This window comes from Ostrinia nubilalis, chromosome 4 (assembly GCF_963855985.1).
Source record: "Ostrinia nubilalis chromosome 4, ilOstNubi1.1, whole genome shotgun sequence".
NCBI lineage: Eukaryota > Metazoa > Arthropoda > Insecta > Lepidoptera > Crambidae > Ostrinia > Ostrinia nubilalis.
In genome coordinates this window covers 14,212,061-14,227,540 of record NC_087091.1, presented here as the reverse complement: position 1 = coordinate 14,227,540, position 15,480 = coordinate 14,212,061, and the positions used below count along the sequence as shown (strand labels likewise).

At 37.0% G+C, this 15,480-nt stretch overlaps 2 protein-coding genes across 3 annotated transcripts in view; one reads left to right on the top strand and one right to left on the bottom strand.

Annotated features, from left to right (window-relative positions):
* The window catches only part of LOC135071217 (protein javelin), a 181,108-nt gene extending 172,172 nt beyond the window's left edge, over positions 1-8,936 (top strand). Inside the window, exons 2-3 of the mRNA XM_063964991.1 lie at positions 3,059-3,823; positions 3,992-8,936. Coding sequence (XP_063821061.1) covers positions 3,059-3,823; positions 3,992-8,681 — 5,455 coding nt within the window. The 3' untranslated portion in view covers positions 8,682-8,936. The remainder of the gene's footprint in view (positions 1-3,058; positions 3,824-3,991) is intronic.
* The window catches only part of LOC135071222 (calcium uniporter protein, mitochondrial), a 255,858-nt gene that overhangs the window by 238,320 nt on the left and 2,058 nt on the right, over positions 1-15,480 (bottom strand). For both annotated transcript variants that reach the window (XM_063964997.1, XM_063964998.1), the window contains exon 2: positions 8,974-9,082. In XM_063964997.1, the coding sequence (XP_063821067.1) occupies positions 8,974-9,082 (109 nt within the window). The remainder of the gene's footprint in view (positions 1-8,973; positions 9,083-15,480) is intronic.

Here is a 15,480-nt window from a genome sequence, read left to right as displayed (position 1 = left end):
CTGGTCTGATGATGGGACTGGAAGGTGGCCAAAAGAACTCCTAAACGAAACGGCGGAAACTCATCGAGTTTGGGTTCGTTGGATTTGTCTTTTCGAGCACTTTAATGCTAGATGATGTCCAGGGTCCTGATGATTTTTAGCTTTTTAGTGCTGTTAGTAATTAAAAGCGTGTTTTTAGTTTTCTAAACTATTCTTATTTGACATTAAGGGCATATTTCACAATCGCTTAGTAAGGGCCTGTTTCGCCACTTCTGGATAAGTTGTGGATAGCCTGTCTGACAGATCATTTGACACATTTTTATAGAAAATACGTGCTAGCTAGATTGATCCGACACTTAAGCCCAAAACTGCGTTAAGCGGGCCCGGCGCGGTTTCATACGAAAGTCCCCCGCGTGGGTGCCCGCGACGGAGCACTTTGTATGAAACCGCGCCGGGGCCCGCTTAACGCAGTTTCTGCTCTTAGAAGAATGGTAATACTCCTCTTCAAAAAAGGTGACAAAACCTTGTTGAAGAATTATAGACCCATTTCGCTTCTGAGCCATGTCTACAAGCTGTTTTCGATTCACGTCACGCTAGCAGGCTCGACGACTTTCAGCCCCCCGAACAAGCCGGTTTCCGAAAAGGCTTTAGTACCATATACCATAATAATATACGCAACGGCAGATTATACGGAAGATCAAGGAGTATAATCAGCCACTTTGCGTTTGTGAACTATGAGAAATCCTTCAATTAGTTTGAAACATGGGCAGTGCTTCAGTCTCTTCAACTGTGCCAAATTGACTATTGATACATTAAAGTGTTGAAAGGCTTGTACAAACACGCCACAGTGACAGTCCGTTTTAAGATCAGGACCCGAAACCTATCCAGTTGCAGCGAGGGGTGAGACAGGGAGACGTCATCACCACCGCCCTGGAAGATGTTTTCAAGCTTCTGGGCTGGAGCAGATTCAGCATAAATATCAACGGCGAGTACATAACCCAGACAGCAGACGATATCGTAGTCATGGCTGAGATCGTGGAAGATCTAGGCACAATGCTCGATGGCCTCAATAGTCTCTCAACAAGTGGGTCTCAAAATGAACATGGACAAGATTTAAAAATCATGTCTAAAGACCGTGTTGCACCCACTCCTCTAAATGTTAGAGACTCTACACTCGAGGTTGTTGACAATAATGTATACCTGGGACAAACAGTCCAGTTAGGTAGGTCCAACTTCGAAAAAAAGGTCAATCATCGAATCCAGCTCGGCTGGGCAGCCTTTGGAGAGCTTTACGATATTTTCACGCGGTTTCTCCGTCGCGTCGCCACTCCGCTTTAAATCCACTTTGAATCCGTTTTGAATCCGCTTGCAATCCGCCAGGGTGGCAAGGGCCTTAAAACTCAGAGGCACACTGATGTTCAAATACCGTAGCAGAGTCCTAAAGCCGCGGTACGCGTTTGCCACGAAAAGAGTAAGCAAGACAGCAATATCTCACTCACTCGTTTCATGCCTTGTTTATAACGACTAGTCTTAACGCCCAGTTAATAAAACATCGAAACATTACAAATAATATCACATATAAACAACAAAATTAAAAATAAAACTAAATGTGTTCTGTCGAGAACACTGAGAATATTCCCGGGAGCGTTCTCGGTTCTCGAGAATATTCTCACTGGGAATATTGCCGGGAACGAGAACTTTCTCAGCGGCACATCTCTAGTCGTGAAGATGAAACTGAGGTAAAAACACTTAACTAACGTAGACTTATTTATATTTTAGTTTTGACAAAGTATTTTTACGTTGATGTACCTAAAAGTAGTATGTTATTGAAACTAACTAAAGCAACAACTGTTAATCCTTATGGAATGTAGCAATTTCTATGAAGCTGCTTGGAAATAACTCCAGAAAATTGTATCTGCAGTCGATACATATACATTTCCCAATAGAAATTGGAATTTTTAAACTCACTCGTAGTACATAAGTGTCATTGCGTTCCGGCTGACAGTGGGCGCCGTGTTTATTACTAAGACGGGGCGTTTTGGCCAGCGTTCAAATGATCTCTGCAGACAATCCCAAGAACATTTGGTAAAAATCTAAGCGACCAACATTTTATGGTTCATTTCGTTCGCAACTGGCCACTTCGGGCCGAGGTTTCGATCAACAGTTGATTTATTTTTAGCCATTGTAAACGTTACCATTGAAAATCAATATAACAATATGGTTTATTGAAAAAAACTGGTTAGATTAGGACATACGAAAACAAATCTTTATCACAATAAACATTTATTCAATGAAAAACAATCAAGTCGATTAGACATAGATTTTCTGAGAAATTCTCGACGAGCCAAGGTTATTACACCGAAGATGGGTCAAGCAGGAGGGTAGAAAGTAGATGAATAATTTTATAACCAACCTTCCTTATTATTAGGCCCTCAATTTGAGTGATCAAGTTTACGCTGCGGTACTCCCCTGTTGGTTTTCGTCGTGCTTTAAATTTTTTATTAATCAATTATGGAAAACTTCAACTCTTATCTTTCATATTCTCAGAGCCGATTTTGTAAGCGAAGTTTTATTGAAACTTATAAATCACCAGGTACATGCTACATTACTAACATGGCTATTAAAGTATAAATATATTTTGGTATCATGGTATATTTAGAACATGGCGTTAGAGGTTAGGTCAAAATTATCATTACATCAATCGTGATCAGTCCCCTTAGACACAAAAAAAAACAACATCAAATAACTAGGATTTGAATGTTTTGCTGTCAACATCGATTTAGAACGACGCTGGCGACGTGCCAATATTGTTTAGGCATAAAACACGTCAACTGACAACACAGAAATCTCTGTTGCCTTTGGCCAAACCCTTAATGATTCTGAGGATCCCTAAGTGTTTGACGAAGGATACCCTATCATTTACGATGTCCTATCTTAATATTTGAACAATGCCGCATTCAATAATAAACTATGACTCAAGACTAACCACACCAAAAGCTGAACTATATCATATGCAAACAAAATTATCTTTCCGCACCATGATACATCTTAATCTAATCTAGAATGTTTTGCGTTTCAGACACTCGGTGGACTCGGTCGCGTCGTATTCTAGCCAGAATCACGTTGACCGTATAAGAACACAGAATTTCTCAGCGGCTTCTTGTCAAGACGAAGGCGACTTCGGGTCGATCAAGACAAGCCTCTTCAGACGGTCTTCATCCAATTTGGAGTATCCACACAAGCGGCCGGAAAGCGTGACGTCTAATGCCAGCTCCACAAGAAGCCGCCTTCGAGAACTAGTCGAAAGGAAATCGAGTCAGGACGAGCACAAGTCCGCGGCAAACACCGTCGGTGACATACAGTACTTTGAGAATCCCACAGAAACGCTAGAGTTCGACAAACCGCGCAATTCGCTTGAATCCAAGAAAAGTCAAGAGGAGCGTCCCAAAAAGAGGAAACATTCAAAAGTAAAGGAGAAGGACAAAGATATCTGCGAGAACAAAAATAAGAAGCACGAAAAATATCAAAGTAAACTCGCAGAGTATTATAAGCTCCCTGTACAGTTACCTCAAGACGAATTCTATCAACACCTAACGCGATCCAAAGCAGCAGAAGAATTGTTACAAAAACGATTCTCGAATTCTGACACCGAATTCAGTGGTAGTTACGGTAGATTATGTAAACATAAAGAACCAGAACCATCAAACCTAAGGCGCAGTCGAAGTTTAGCAGTTATAAGAGAAGAGACCTTCACCGATCTACAAATACAAAACCACGCTAAAAGCAAAAGATCACAGCTTATACCCCGTGCCCGCTTATTCGACAAACCTTGCTTCAAAGACAGGTAATAAATAAAACCTTTTTATTATTCTTACTTTTTATTAACCATTTAATTATTGTGTTCGCCTATTAGTAAATTGTCAAGAAATTGCATACTCAGATTTACACACCCTTAGTTTCCTAAAATTGATCATTTGTTCACAAAATTCAAATCATGTTTTCTCAATTTCAGGTTTCCTGGACGAGCAAAATATCAAACAAAGGAAGAAGTATTAGAGAGTATTTATATTGATAGCACTGCCTCTTGTTTCGGTGATATAAACGCTCAAAGAGAAAGCGATATTCAAATCGCTACACCAGACAATAAGTCTGAAAAGGAAGACGCATTATCTCGAAACGAGAGTCATCATTCTAGATCTGTAAGTGGCAGTTGGCCAAATTTAAACGAAGAATCTAAGCAGACGAACCTTTCCGAAGACAGCATCGGACACTCGCGTAACCCCAGCGAAATAGATAGTTTAGATTCTAATTACGTAAGAAAACACTATAACTTTGAAGCACATCGAAAGAATTACAAGGACAGTTCTCCCGAAACTGAACGATCAGCAGTGTCTCCAAATCATAGTAAAGAACTCTACGTAACAACTGACGACCACGACACTGATAACGAAGATAGGGGCAGATCCAAAAATAATACACCAAAATCGTTTACCAACGATAGTTTGTCAATCACTCACAGTGATAAAGATAAGGGAGAGCTAATACCGCCGGTAAATATTAATGAAACACATTCTTGTGAAGAAATTCCTATAACCAATAATCAGGAAGAAACACAACATAATAAAGATCCAGATACAATAAGTAAGAAGAGCGAACCAAAACCAGATGAAGATGCACAGTCTATAGTTTCAGAAAGTGACGGTACTATTTCAAGTCCTCACGACAGTATAACGTCTTATATTTCAATTTCAATTGCTTCGTCAGACAAGTCACACAAATTGGAATATTTGGCTAATTCCTTAGCTGAAAAAATTGATGAGTATTGTGACTCGCAATTCAAAGAAAATATTTCCGTGACATCGAGGACTATTAATTCGGAAAATAATCCAGAATCTGATCCCATCTATACAAAAGTCAATAAAAAGAAAACCTTCGCCGATATCAAACGGGATTCCTTTTCGAGTAAAAGTGTGAATTTGTTTAACGAAATTCACAAAAATCAAAACAACGAAGTCTATATAAGCAACACTTACATTGAAAGTGATACATTTTCCACAAAAAGCAACTGCACGTCTACTAAAAATATCACAACTGAGCCATTTGTGACCACATTAATTGAAAATCAGTATTACTCTTTACCAGATATAAATATAAGTAAATGCTTAAGAAAATCAGAACGAATAGACGCACAATTACGCGAGGAAGACCCTGAAGATATTCCTTGTGAAAATACGTACGAAATTGCACAAACACACTTCAGAGAAATTTTATCTTCAAAAGGAAACGGCAATTACGGTCAGCTCAATAAATCGAATATTAACCATAACAATAACACACTCAAAACAAATAACCCAATCTACTTACCAGAATATTCAGAACCACATTTAATACAAAATTTCACTAAACTTGAAGACGACTTGAAATCCATTATAACTATAGAAAGTTCGAACGCAGACGATAAAGAAATTTTCTACAGTTCTGATACACACCAGAACGAAAGAGAAATAAATGAAATAGAAGGAACTATAAGGAACAACAAAGTTATAACTAAATCTGAAAGTCTTAAGATTAATTCTGTATATAGACCTGAGATCAACATTATTAAGTCTTTGTCAAACGACAATATCTGCAAAACTGTACAAGAGAAGAAATCTCGGGTCGGAATAAAGAAACACTACTCTTTGAGACAGCGAGATCCCGTCGACGAAGACATAAATCGCATACCTAGCCCAAATACTGTAGAAAGGTCTCTTTATAAATCAACTGATTCTCCTTTGGTCAAATCCTCTCAAATCGAAGAAATAAAAGCTCAATCACTCCTATCTAGAGTACAATCATTCAAAACATCAGCGGAATCCAATATTGCTATAGTACCATTGAGTGGTCACCAAACTATTGTTATTGATCCACCACTCAATCAGAAACCAAGTGACATTAATCTACCTACTGTGCCACAACAAAAGGAAGTTATATCAAACAAAGATAATAAAGACACAGAAGTCAAAGTTGAGCCGATAAAGCCAATAAAAAAAGAACAAGAGACACAATCTGAAAAGAATAAAGAAATCAAGACACCTACAACTGAAAACAGTTCTATCGATACTTCTAGTTTCCATACACCAAAAGATCCTTTTATAACTATTAAGCTTAATAAAGTAGTTAAAACCACTATACCTAAGCTCAAAAAAGAAACCAGTGAAAAGATTTCTTACGTTCAACATAGATTTGAGAAACCGCCTCCTAAATTGATCATCAAAGATAAGAACTGTAACGATACGCAAGTATATTCTTTCAAAAAAGTAAATACTACAATGACCAGGCCCCAAGTTTTACAAGTTATTGATTCAAGAAGTAAACAAAACACAGCAAATAAAATGGAGAAGAATACAGTTAACACTCCAACAAATACACCAGTAGTAACTAAAACAGAAGAGAAGATAAACGTTAAAGTCGATAGTGCTCCAGAAGTAAAAGAAGAATTAAAAACTGAAAGTAGCGTCAAAGAGAAACTACACAACGCAATAAAAACCGACATAGAATATCAAGAAAAACTTAACTCTGTGAAAAATTACTGGTCTCGGTTAATAGATAAAGGGCCTGATGTAAAAGAACAGAAGTCAGAAAACGTCTATAAACATGAAGAATTATTTAACAACAATAATCAACAACAGATCAATGATATGGCTGATGAGCTAAAAGAACAAAATGTTAATGATAATGAAGAAGAGAAGTCTTCTCCAGAAATATCGGTCGGTAATATTATAAAATCACTCGAAAGTGTAAAAATTGTAGATAGCATACGTAAAATAAGTCAAACTAAGCTACATTTATGGAAGGATGAAACAGAAAAGGTAAAAAGTGATTCCGAGATTGAAGAGACGCCGTTAGAGAAAATCGTAAAAGACACTGAGACACAGGTATACGAAAAACCAAAATTAAAGAAACCAGAAACGGAATTTAGCAGAGACACGCCAGAAATAGAAATTGTAGAATTAACAAGTGAAGACAATCAAAACATGAAAACTCAAGCAACTCTTATAAAAGCTAAAGGTTTTGAAAAAGGATGCGATGAGTTTGACCACGTGCGCTACAAAGTAATGAAGTCAGAGTTGTTCAAAAACAGTATGATTGCTAACTACAGAAAAGAAGCTCAATTCGATGGCTTGTTACAATATCTGCAAGATTATAGTTTTCAAGAATTGTTAGTTAACAACAATATTGTTATTATTGAACCCGTCAGAACCAAAGTCGAACCAGTTCCAAGAAAAAATACCGATACTTGTAAAATTCCACCTACCTTATTGAAAAAGAATGAGAATCCCTGCAGTCAAGTAGACAAATCTAAAAATGCTATTCGTAGACACTTTTTCTATCATCCTATTCGGGTGAATAAGGAAATTATAGAAGAAGAATTACCAAACCCAGATACAGTAAAGAAAGTGAGAAACTTGTTTGAAGATACATTAAAAATGAAGAGTCCAATGACTCAAGATCCTCCTCTAATCGATGAGAATATGGGCTTGACAAGACGTGCGACGTCATACAGAAACTTAAGTGAAGAAACAAAAGGCAGCAGAATGGGCGGAAGGAAAAAAGTTATCCGTCAACTTACTATTGATACAAATTTCGGAAACAAAAAGTGGGACAATGCTAGTCTTTCTAGTGGGGTGTCTAGTGGAGATCTCAGTTCTAACAACGAATTCGAAAATGAAGCCTTAAGCCCCTACTCACACAAGAATTTAAAAGATAATTCATACAGTTCCAGTGACGAATATCTTTGTGACTCTATGAGTCAAGATTTTTGCTGTGAGAGCCAATATGTTAGTCCTGACATACTTAAGAAAATCAGGGAATGTGGCACATCCGTAACATACTACGGCGGAAAAGTTTTAAATTCTAAAACTGGATCTACTGTCAGCCCTATGACTAAAGCAATTATGGAAGAAATCAAAAGTTTACAAAAAAACTGCAGTAGAGATTGCTACTCTTGTCAAACGAAGTGTAGAGGCAACAGGTGTTCATGTCTTGTGGCCGACAAACATAAACAAATGGTTTCTGAAAAGCAAAAAGTAAGTAGCACAACTGAACCGATAAATCAAGCACAAAATAAATTCACCCGAGCTGAAGGATTCCCTGGATTTAAATTTAAACTTGTGAAATCCAACAGTTGTAGCAGTCGCCTAGAATTAACAGGTACTGATGATAGCAAAAATCCCAGGGTCAAGTACAGGAAATTCCAAACCGATGACCCGCCGTTAGTTTACGACGATGAAAATTCTGTGAAAAATAAAATTTGCCGATTGGAGAGCTACAACAAAGGTATAGTTAAAACTCCGTTTGATAACAACAAGAGTGATGATAAAAAAGAAAACCAAAAATCAAAACATAATATTAAAAGAATCGAATCCGAACTAAGAAGAAGCGAGTCAACCTCGCAAACAAATATCGCGGTTCCAACGATTAAGGAAGATGATAGTAAGGAAAATTCAGAGACTGCAGAGGGCCGGAAGAACTTAACGCAAGCAGAAAAAGAAAAACAAGCTCTTGAGGCGCACAGTTTTGAAAAGAAGTTTTATTATGTGAACGACAACGTGGATCAGACCAAAACCACGACCGGCAAGTTTGGTGAGATGGTATTCGAAGAGTTTGAAGTTCTTGAGTCGTGTTTCGATAGTTTAAATAGTAATAAGTCCTTGAAGTAATTAGAATGTAATTTAAGCTTCGCTTACATACGTAAATTGTGATCTGTATTCAAATGATAAAATAACGCTATTAAATTATTGCTAGTAGGTATAGTAATAAACTTCTTTTATAAATATTTAGCTTTATCATGTATCTAGTATAGTTTAGGTGCATAACTTTTACCGTAGAAAATTGTAAACATTCCGAATCGAAAATTACTGTAGTCTTGGTGATGGTCTTTTATTCTTTGTATTAAATATCCAATATTACAGTTATGACGTGGTTTTCTTTTCCCTGGACTCTCAAGCTTACCGTCAGATTTTTCGTGGTCGACTTTGGAGGCTGAAGACTTGGATCCATGTGCGCATACACTTGTGTAGAACGAGCGGCGCGTAGGCCGCCACCGCCGACACCATGACTCCTATTGGAATAAATTACAATACTTAATAACTGAAATAATAACTGTAGAGTTAAATAATATCATAGCGACGGTCCCTACGTATAGTTCAGTATCTACCAGTTCCGTGATTTGCCGTTTTTGTTTGCAAAACCTTCAGAGCACCCAAGAGTTTCGGCTCAGTTAAAAAAACATACAGTTTTTATTCAAATTGAACCTTAAAACGTCAAAAAACAAATCCCGCAACTACAAAATTAGAACGATTTCCGCAGTAAAATTTAATTAGTGGGAGTTAAGAAATTTTACGTTGGACCGCACGCCTTATTCCGCGCGCCCAGCCCCGCAACTGCCACTTTCATCCGCGCAGATCGAGTAAATTGATACGTAATTTATGAAGGAAATAGGTATTATTATGATTTCTGACTTAATTATTTCAGTCAACATTAAACCAACGGTAAATTAATCAGTTAACTGTAGGCATAACGTAGTTGCGTTGTTTTACTCGGGAAAATTAAAGTTACTATTATAAATAGGTGGCACTTACTTATTTTTACGTCGGAAAATTCAAGAATCTTCTAGCCGTAACTGCCACTATAAATGTTTTACTTTGGAAAAGTTTGTTTTATGTCTATAAGTTAGTGCCAGTAACGGTGTTTTACGCTGAGAAATTGTATTTTAGCAATATTTGGTGGACACAAAAGTGAAGACAAAACAATATAAAATATGATATACAACACGACTGAAGTATCTAGGGTCATTTATTAGACTCAACGCAACCAAGTTCTTCTCCTATGCTACTTTATGATACATGATATAAGTAAAAAATCGTAAAATTTATTTTATTTATTTATTAAGCATATTAAGGCATTCAGAAATAAAGATGCAGGTAACATTTACAAACATAAGTTTAAATTAACTGCATTTAGAATCTACTATTACATGATAATGCTTAGGGTGCATCGTTGAACAGTGAACCGGCCTTTTTTCTAAATGCTCTAATTAGCTGGAAAATGAAGCTAGAAATGTCATTATGGTCTTATCAGTCAGGTAATTTAATAAGGTTTCTAATTTTTAGGCTTAAAATTAGCCTCAGCAATAAAAAGGTAACTTAAATTAGGTTTTTAAAAAAATGAAATTTGGCTCACTGTGTACTACGGGTAGTTTTCACTGAACCACCCATATTTCAACAGTGAACCATAAAGTTCATTACGAGTAAAAATTATGATTTTGGAAAATAAACAACATAATTTTAGATAATCAGCTTTTATTTTTACAACACAAAAATCAAATGGAAATAAAAATGATTATTTTAACAAACAATCTTCATAAAAAATCACAGAATCCAAAAATAACAACGAAGTTAACACAAAACCCAAATAAAAAGAAAAATGCTTCTTTTAACAAAAATAACTAAACATTGTCTAATAAAGCCTTCAAGTAATCAATAATCAACCTTTTTGGTGGTAAACAAACAGTCTTCATTTAAAAAATCACAGAAAACAAAAATAACACAAGACACAACTGAAAAGAAAAATCCTTCTTTAAACAAAAATAACTGAAAATTGCCTCTTAAAGCCTTTAGGTAATTAATCAACCGTTTGGTGGTTAAATAAAAAAACAGTCAACCGGTTCACTGTGTACTTTGAAAACCTGGTTCACTGTTCAAAACATACACTATTCAACTTATGAGTTCACAAACAATAAGAAGTACGCGGAATGGTCATCACGGAATGTGCTCATTATACAGATAAAACTACAATAATTTTGATACCAAATAGATTTCGTACTTAATATAAATAGCAAAATATACAAAAATCGTAAAGCATAACTAAAAAAACTATCTTTTGTCGTCGAGAAACAAAGAATTCGCAGCCACACTTCACACCTTAGCCACAGTCGCCGGCGCACTACGGGAGAGGGTAAGGGCATCCACGAGACACGTAGTGACTCGTTCGGTGGAACTGGCAACGTCATACTTTTTGAAATATGGCGGTGGTTCAGCGTATCTGGTTGGTTCACTGTTCGACTACCCACCCTACATGATATTGCAAACATATACCCGTCAGAAGGATGAGGTATACCCACTAAAAATACCCTGGTGCCCCGTCACTCTCTATAAGTGCTAACTTTAAGATTCCGGACAAAGATCTCCCACCTACACGGCGACAGTTGGGACGAGAGCAACTGGAAGTACACAGCTTTTCCGTACACACACTCACCGTCACCAGACGGTGGTGGTGGCCTATCTATGCAATGCCTTCCGTGCGGCCTCACGCCCCCGTTACGCTGGCTATTACCGAGGAAGGAAGATAGGAGGCAATCATACTGTCACCTTCCCTGGAGCGAATTAAAATGCACCCGCACTTGGTTCGTAGTTGCGCTATCGTACTGCAGCTTCTTGTGGCACCTTGTCTTCTCAGATAGATGTGCTTCATTACCACCCAACTTTTGTTACCGTCCACATAGCTTTGACTATGCTATCCCGCAAGAATATGGTGTGTCGTATGCTCCTAGCCACCGCAATACAGGTAGGGCTCGAAGGATCCGTGCCCAGTCATGGTGCGATCGCTAGAGCAACCTTAAACTTCAGCACGAGTGCGAATAAGGTTCGGCGACCCAACTTAGCCACGGCCCACGGCGAGGTGGTTTATCAACTATTAGACTACAGCACAGTCTAGCGAGTCTCACGTCAAACGGCCTCTCTGTCCTCCTATGGCGGAGCTTTCACCTCGTTCTTCACGCTGCGTTAAAGACGACGATGTAGCCCTGTAGACTTTCTGGGCCTGTTAAGGTCTTAGAAGATGGGCAGCGTTACCCTTTCCTATGAGGGTGATGCCTTAGATGGGACAGAATCATGCTTTTGAGGGTACCAGTATAGATAGCGTATCTCCATAGCCTTCCGACATGAGAGTTTTCGCACCTCCAAATTAGGGAAGCAGCCATGAAAAAGCAAGCTGTCTTCCATTCGCACGGCGACGGATTGGAAAAAGTGCGAGCTGCCACTGGTTATATACATAAGGTCACCGTATTTACGCTCACTACTTGGCGCCACTGGTGATTAACAGGATAACTCTTAGATATTTTATCTGGGCCTTAGTTTTGACAGTGGTGTGGGCGTCAAGTGAAGGTGTCAGGGATGCCTTTAAATATATGTGGTCCATGGTTTAGGGCGACCATAATGCCGTCTGTGGCGACCAGGCAAGCCGCCTCGCTATGAAAGTTATTTATTTATTTATGAGCATATTCTTGTAATGATGAAACTATCTGCATGACAGATACCTTGAAATATCCATGCCTTGAAAAGGGTTCCATTTAGTACCCAGTTGTATTCAATGTTCCACAAGATCGAACTCAAAAAAGAGCCATGTGGAATTGTGGATCTTCGTACTCGATGCCATGCTGTCAAACTAGGCCGGCACTATTGATAAAGAAAATTTACCGGTTCTACAAGTATTCTTCAGTCAAAAGACCCCTTAGATAAGGAAGAATCTTAAGGTATTGAGTGCCTCCAAAATGCAACTATCTGGGAAACGAGGCGGGACGCTGTTATGCCTCGTCGAGCAGGACTATGGGCCTAGAGTGAGAGTGTAAGATGTGGTGTCAAAGTAAGACTGATGTCAAGATGTCAGACAACTACGCCGTATCAACCGCTGATGGGATTTATTGAAAGACGTGTATTAGCTGCCAAATGCTTTATTGCACTGATTATAAAAATGTTAGAACTACCAAAGTCCCAAATGTAGGTCAGGCGTAGCTGGCCAAAGTGCATGAATAAAATGCAAGTTAACAATAAATTAATTAGTAATAAAAATGTGCGAGTTGACTCGTACAGAGAGTTACTGTCAATAGTAGCTGAACTTTGTTCCCGTGTACAACTACTTATGTGGCAGTTAATAATTTAAACAAATGTATTACTCCGACGTAAAAGTTAGTAAGTACCACTTACGTAATTTGTAATTAGAAACTTTCCGTTGTATAAGTGAGTAAATGACAAATAATACACTTATTGTGATTATTTTTTGATAATTCTTCATGTTTTATAAAATATACCTCATATAAAACTATCATACCAAATTTCATCAATGTATGATAAATAGAACGCGAGCTACACATGTTTAAACCTTCAAACCGCTCTCCTGTAAAATTGACCGTTTTCAGATACGTTTTTATACGTAGGGACCGACGATAGGTACTATTAATTCTACTAATAAATAATTTTAGGTTCCACGCCTTTCAATGTGAATGAATATAATATTTTAAGCTCTATCTAAGTTAAATTAGTTCAGTGTTGATTTTAATACCATTTTAATACTGTAATATAAATAAATAAGGATACTATTTACATTACTACACCAATTACCTACCATACTATTAATATTCAAACTAGTACTTTAACACGATAAACTAGCAGTAGGTGTATCTCTAACAAAATCTACGACCATATTAATCATCAATCGGCTACGCGACTAAAATTTCATTGTTAAGGCGAGACTGAAGCAATTTTCTACAGCCACGTTTCCCTTGTAGTTTTAAATATTTATAAATATTTGAAATAAATATTTGAATTTGAATTTAACACAATATTACGGAAGTAGAATAACTTATAATAACAATGCTAATGTTAGCAGTTGCTTTGCTAGACATTTTACTCAGATAATTTAGTTTTGCATGAAAAGGTGCCGTTGGTCGAGCTTTAAAATACAAGTATGGGCCTTAAGTGCAATGGTTTTAATGGGATTCTAAACACAGAAAAACGTTAGTTCTGAAATATGTCACCCAAAATTAACTGATATCCGTGACTGGAATATCATTTTCCTTATTTGTTTTACCGTAGTTGAAATCACTTACAAATTGACTTTGGTAAGTTCCCTCATTAGAAATTAAAATAATAGGTAATTTAAAATAATCAAACGATATAGTTTCCTTTTCATAGACATTATATTTTTTTACGTCTAGAGGTTACATTTTATTTAGTTTTAGTGAAAAGTTTCGGTAAGTGCGTATTTAATGTGTCATAGAGAAAATATCCGCGGGGAAATCGATGTCGTGAATTTCAGCGGTAATTTTGAAACTCGCCACAATCTACGTGTGTTTAATCTTCATTATTTAGTAAGTAAAGCATTAGGCATCTTTCAGTAAACTTATAAAAACGTTTCGGCATCGTAGTAGGTGCGACTATTATACTAAATTATATTTTTACAATAGAGTTATCAGTAAATTCGTTGGTTACCAACAGCATCCTATTTCTAAAACTTTCAACGAGATTTAAGAAGTAGGTACCTACTAGTAGACTAGAATAACCGGATTTTAGCCAATCAATAAATCTTCCAAAATTTTAAATAATACAATTCCACGTTAACAATTCCATCTTGTTAGTCTTGATGATATCACAAAGTAATGAATCATTTAATGTTAACTTTACGGATACTAACATTGGGTTACCTACTCGTATTGTAATAAGTGCTTATACATTGATTAGACAAATCACATTTTAACGCTCTGCTCTGCTCTCATTATACTATTGATCAGACACTGTACCTACTCGTAACATATCCTTCTTCCGTGCATCATCATCATTGATTTAATCACACTCTTTTCAACCTTATCTTCCTTGTTAAACATAACATTTTATAAGGAAACACTTGAAATCGTTTATCTCTGATTACATAACAGATTTAATCGATATTCGCTCGATCCGATAAAAAAAATTACACGATACGGTTTACACGATAATCGCTTAATTACATTACTTAACAGTACCCACCTACTGGTATTTCTTTTGATTGAACACTCAGATTTTCCGATTAGCACAATCGTACGAATCGAATTGACTGTATAAAACTTATTCAGTGCCGATGACACAGCTGGTCGGTTACGCGCCCTACATTGCGATTGTCCCAATGTTAAAAGTACAATCACCTTGGAATTTTTATGCAGCCGCAGCCACGATTATGCATGTTTCGACCGCTTGCGATTCTCCAAGCTGAACGAAACCCTTTAACATTTTTTTTTTTACTTTATATTATATTACACAACTTGATCGCTGTTTAAACGTAGTTACTTCTTCTCGGAGTTTTCTACTAAATAATTTCGTGTTATCTGGGGCATATTCACGAGCTCCTTTTTGTTTCAAAACTCACCCTGTTGGATAGTAATACTCGTAAAACTTTCTTTAACTACAACCAACTAAGTAAATAACTTTAGAAGTAGGTACAGTAGATATGATAATAATGATGTGCCTAGCGTCCTATTCAATTCAGTAAATACACTCCTTCTGGCGCAGTCGGGTAAAAATTAAAATCGATAGTTTTTGCACCAGTTAACCTTGGAAGGTCTTCTGACAAGGGTTTGAAAAAGGTCGACTTTCTGAAAGTTACTCTTTGTAGTTTTTCTTTAGTCTAGACTAAATTTAAGATCATTTT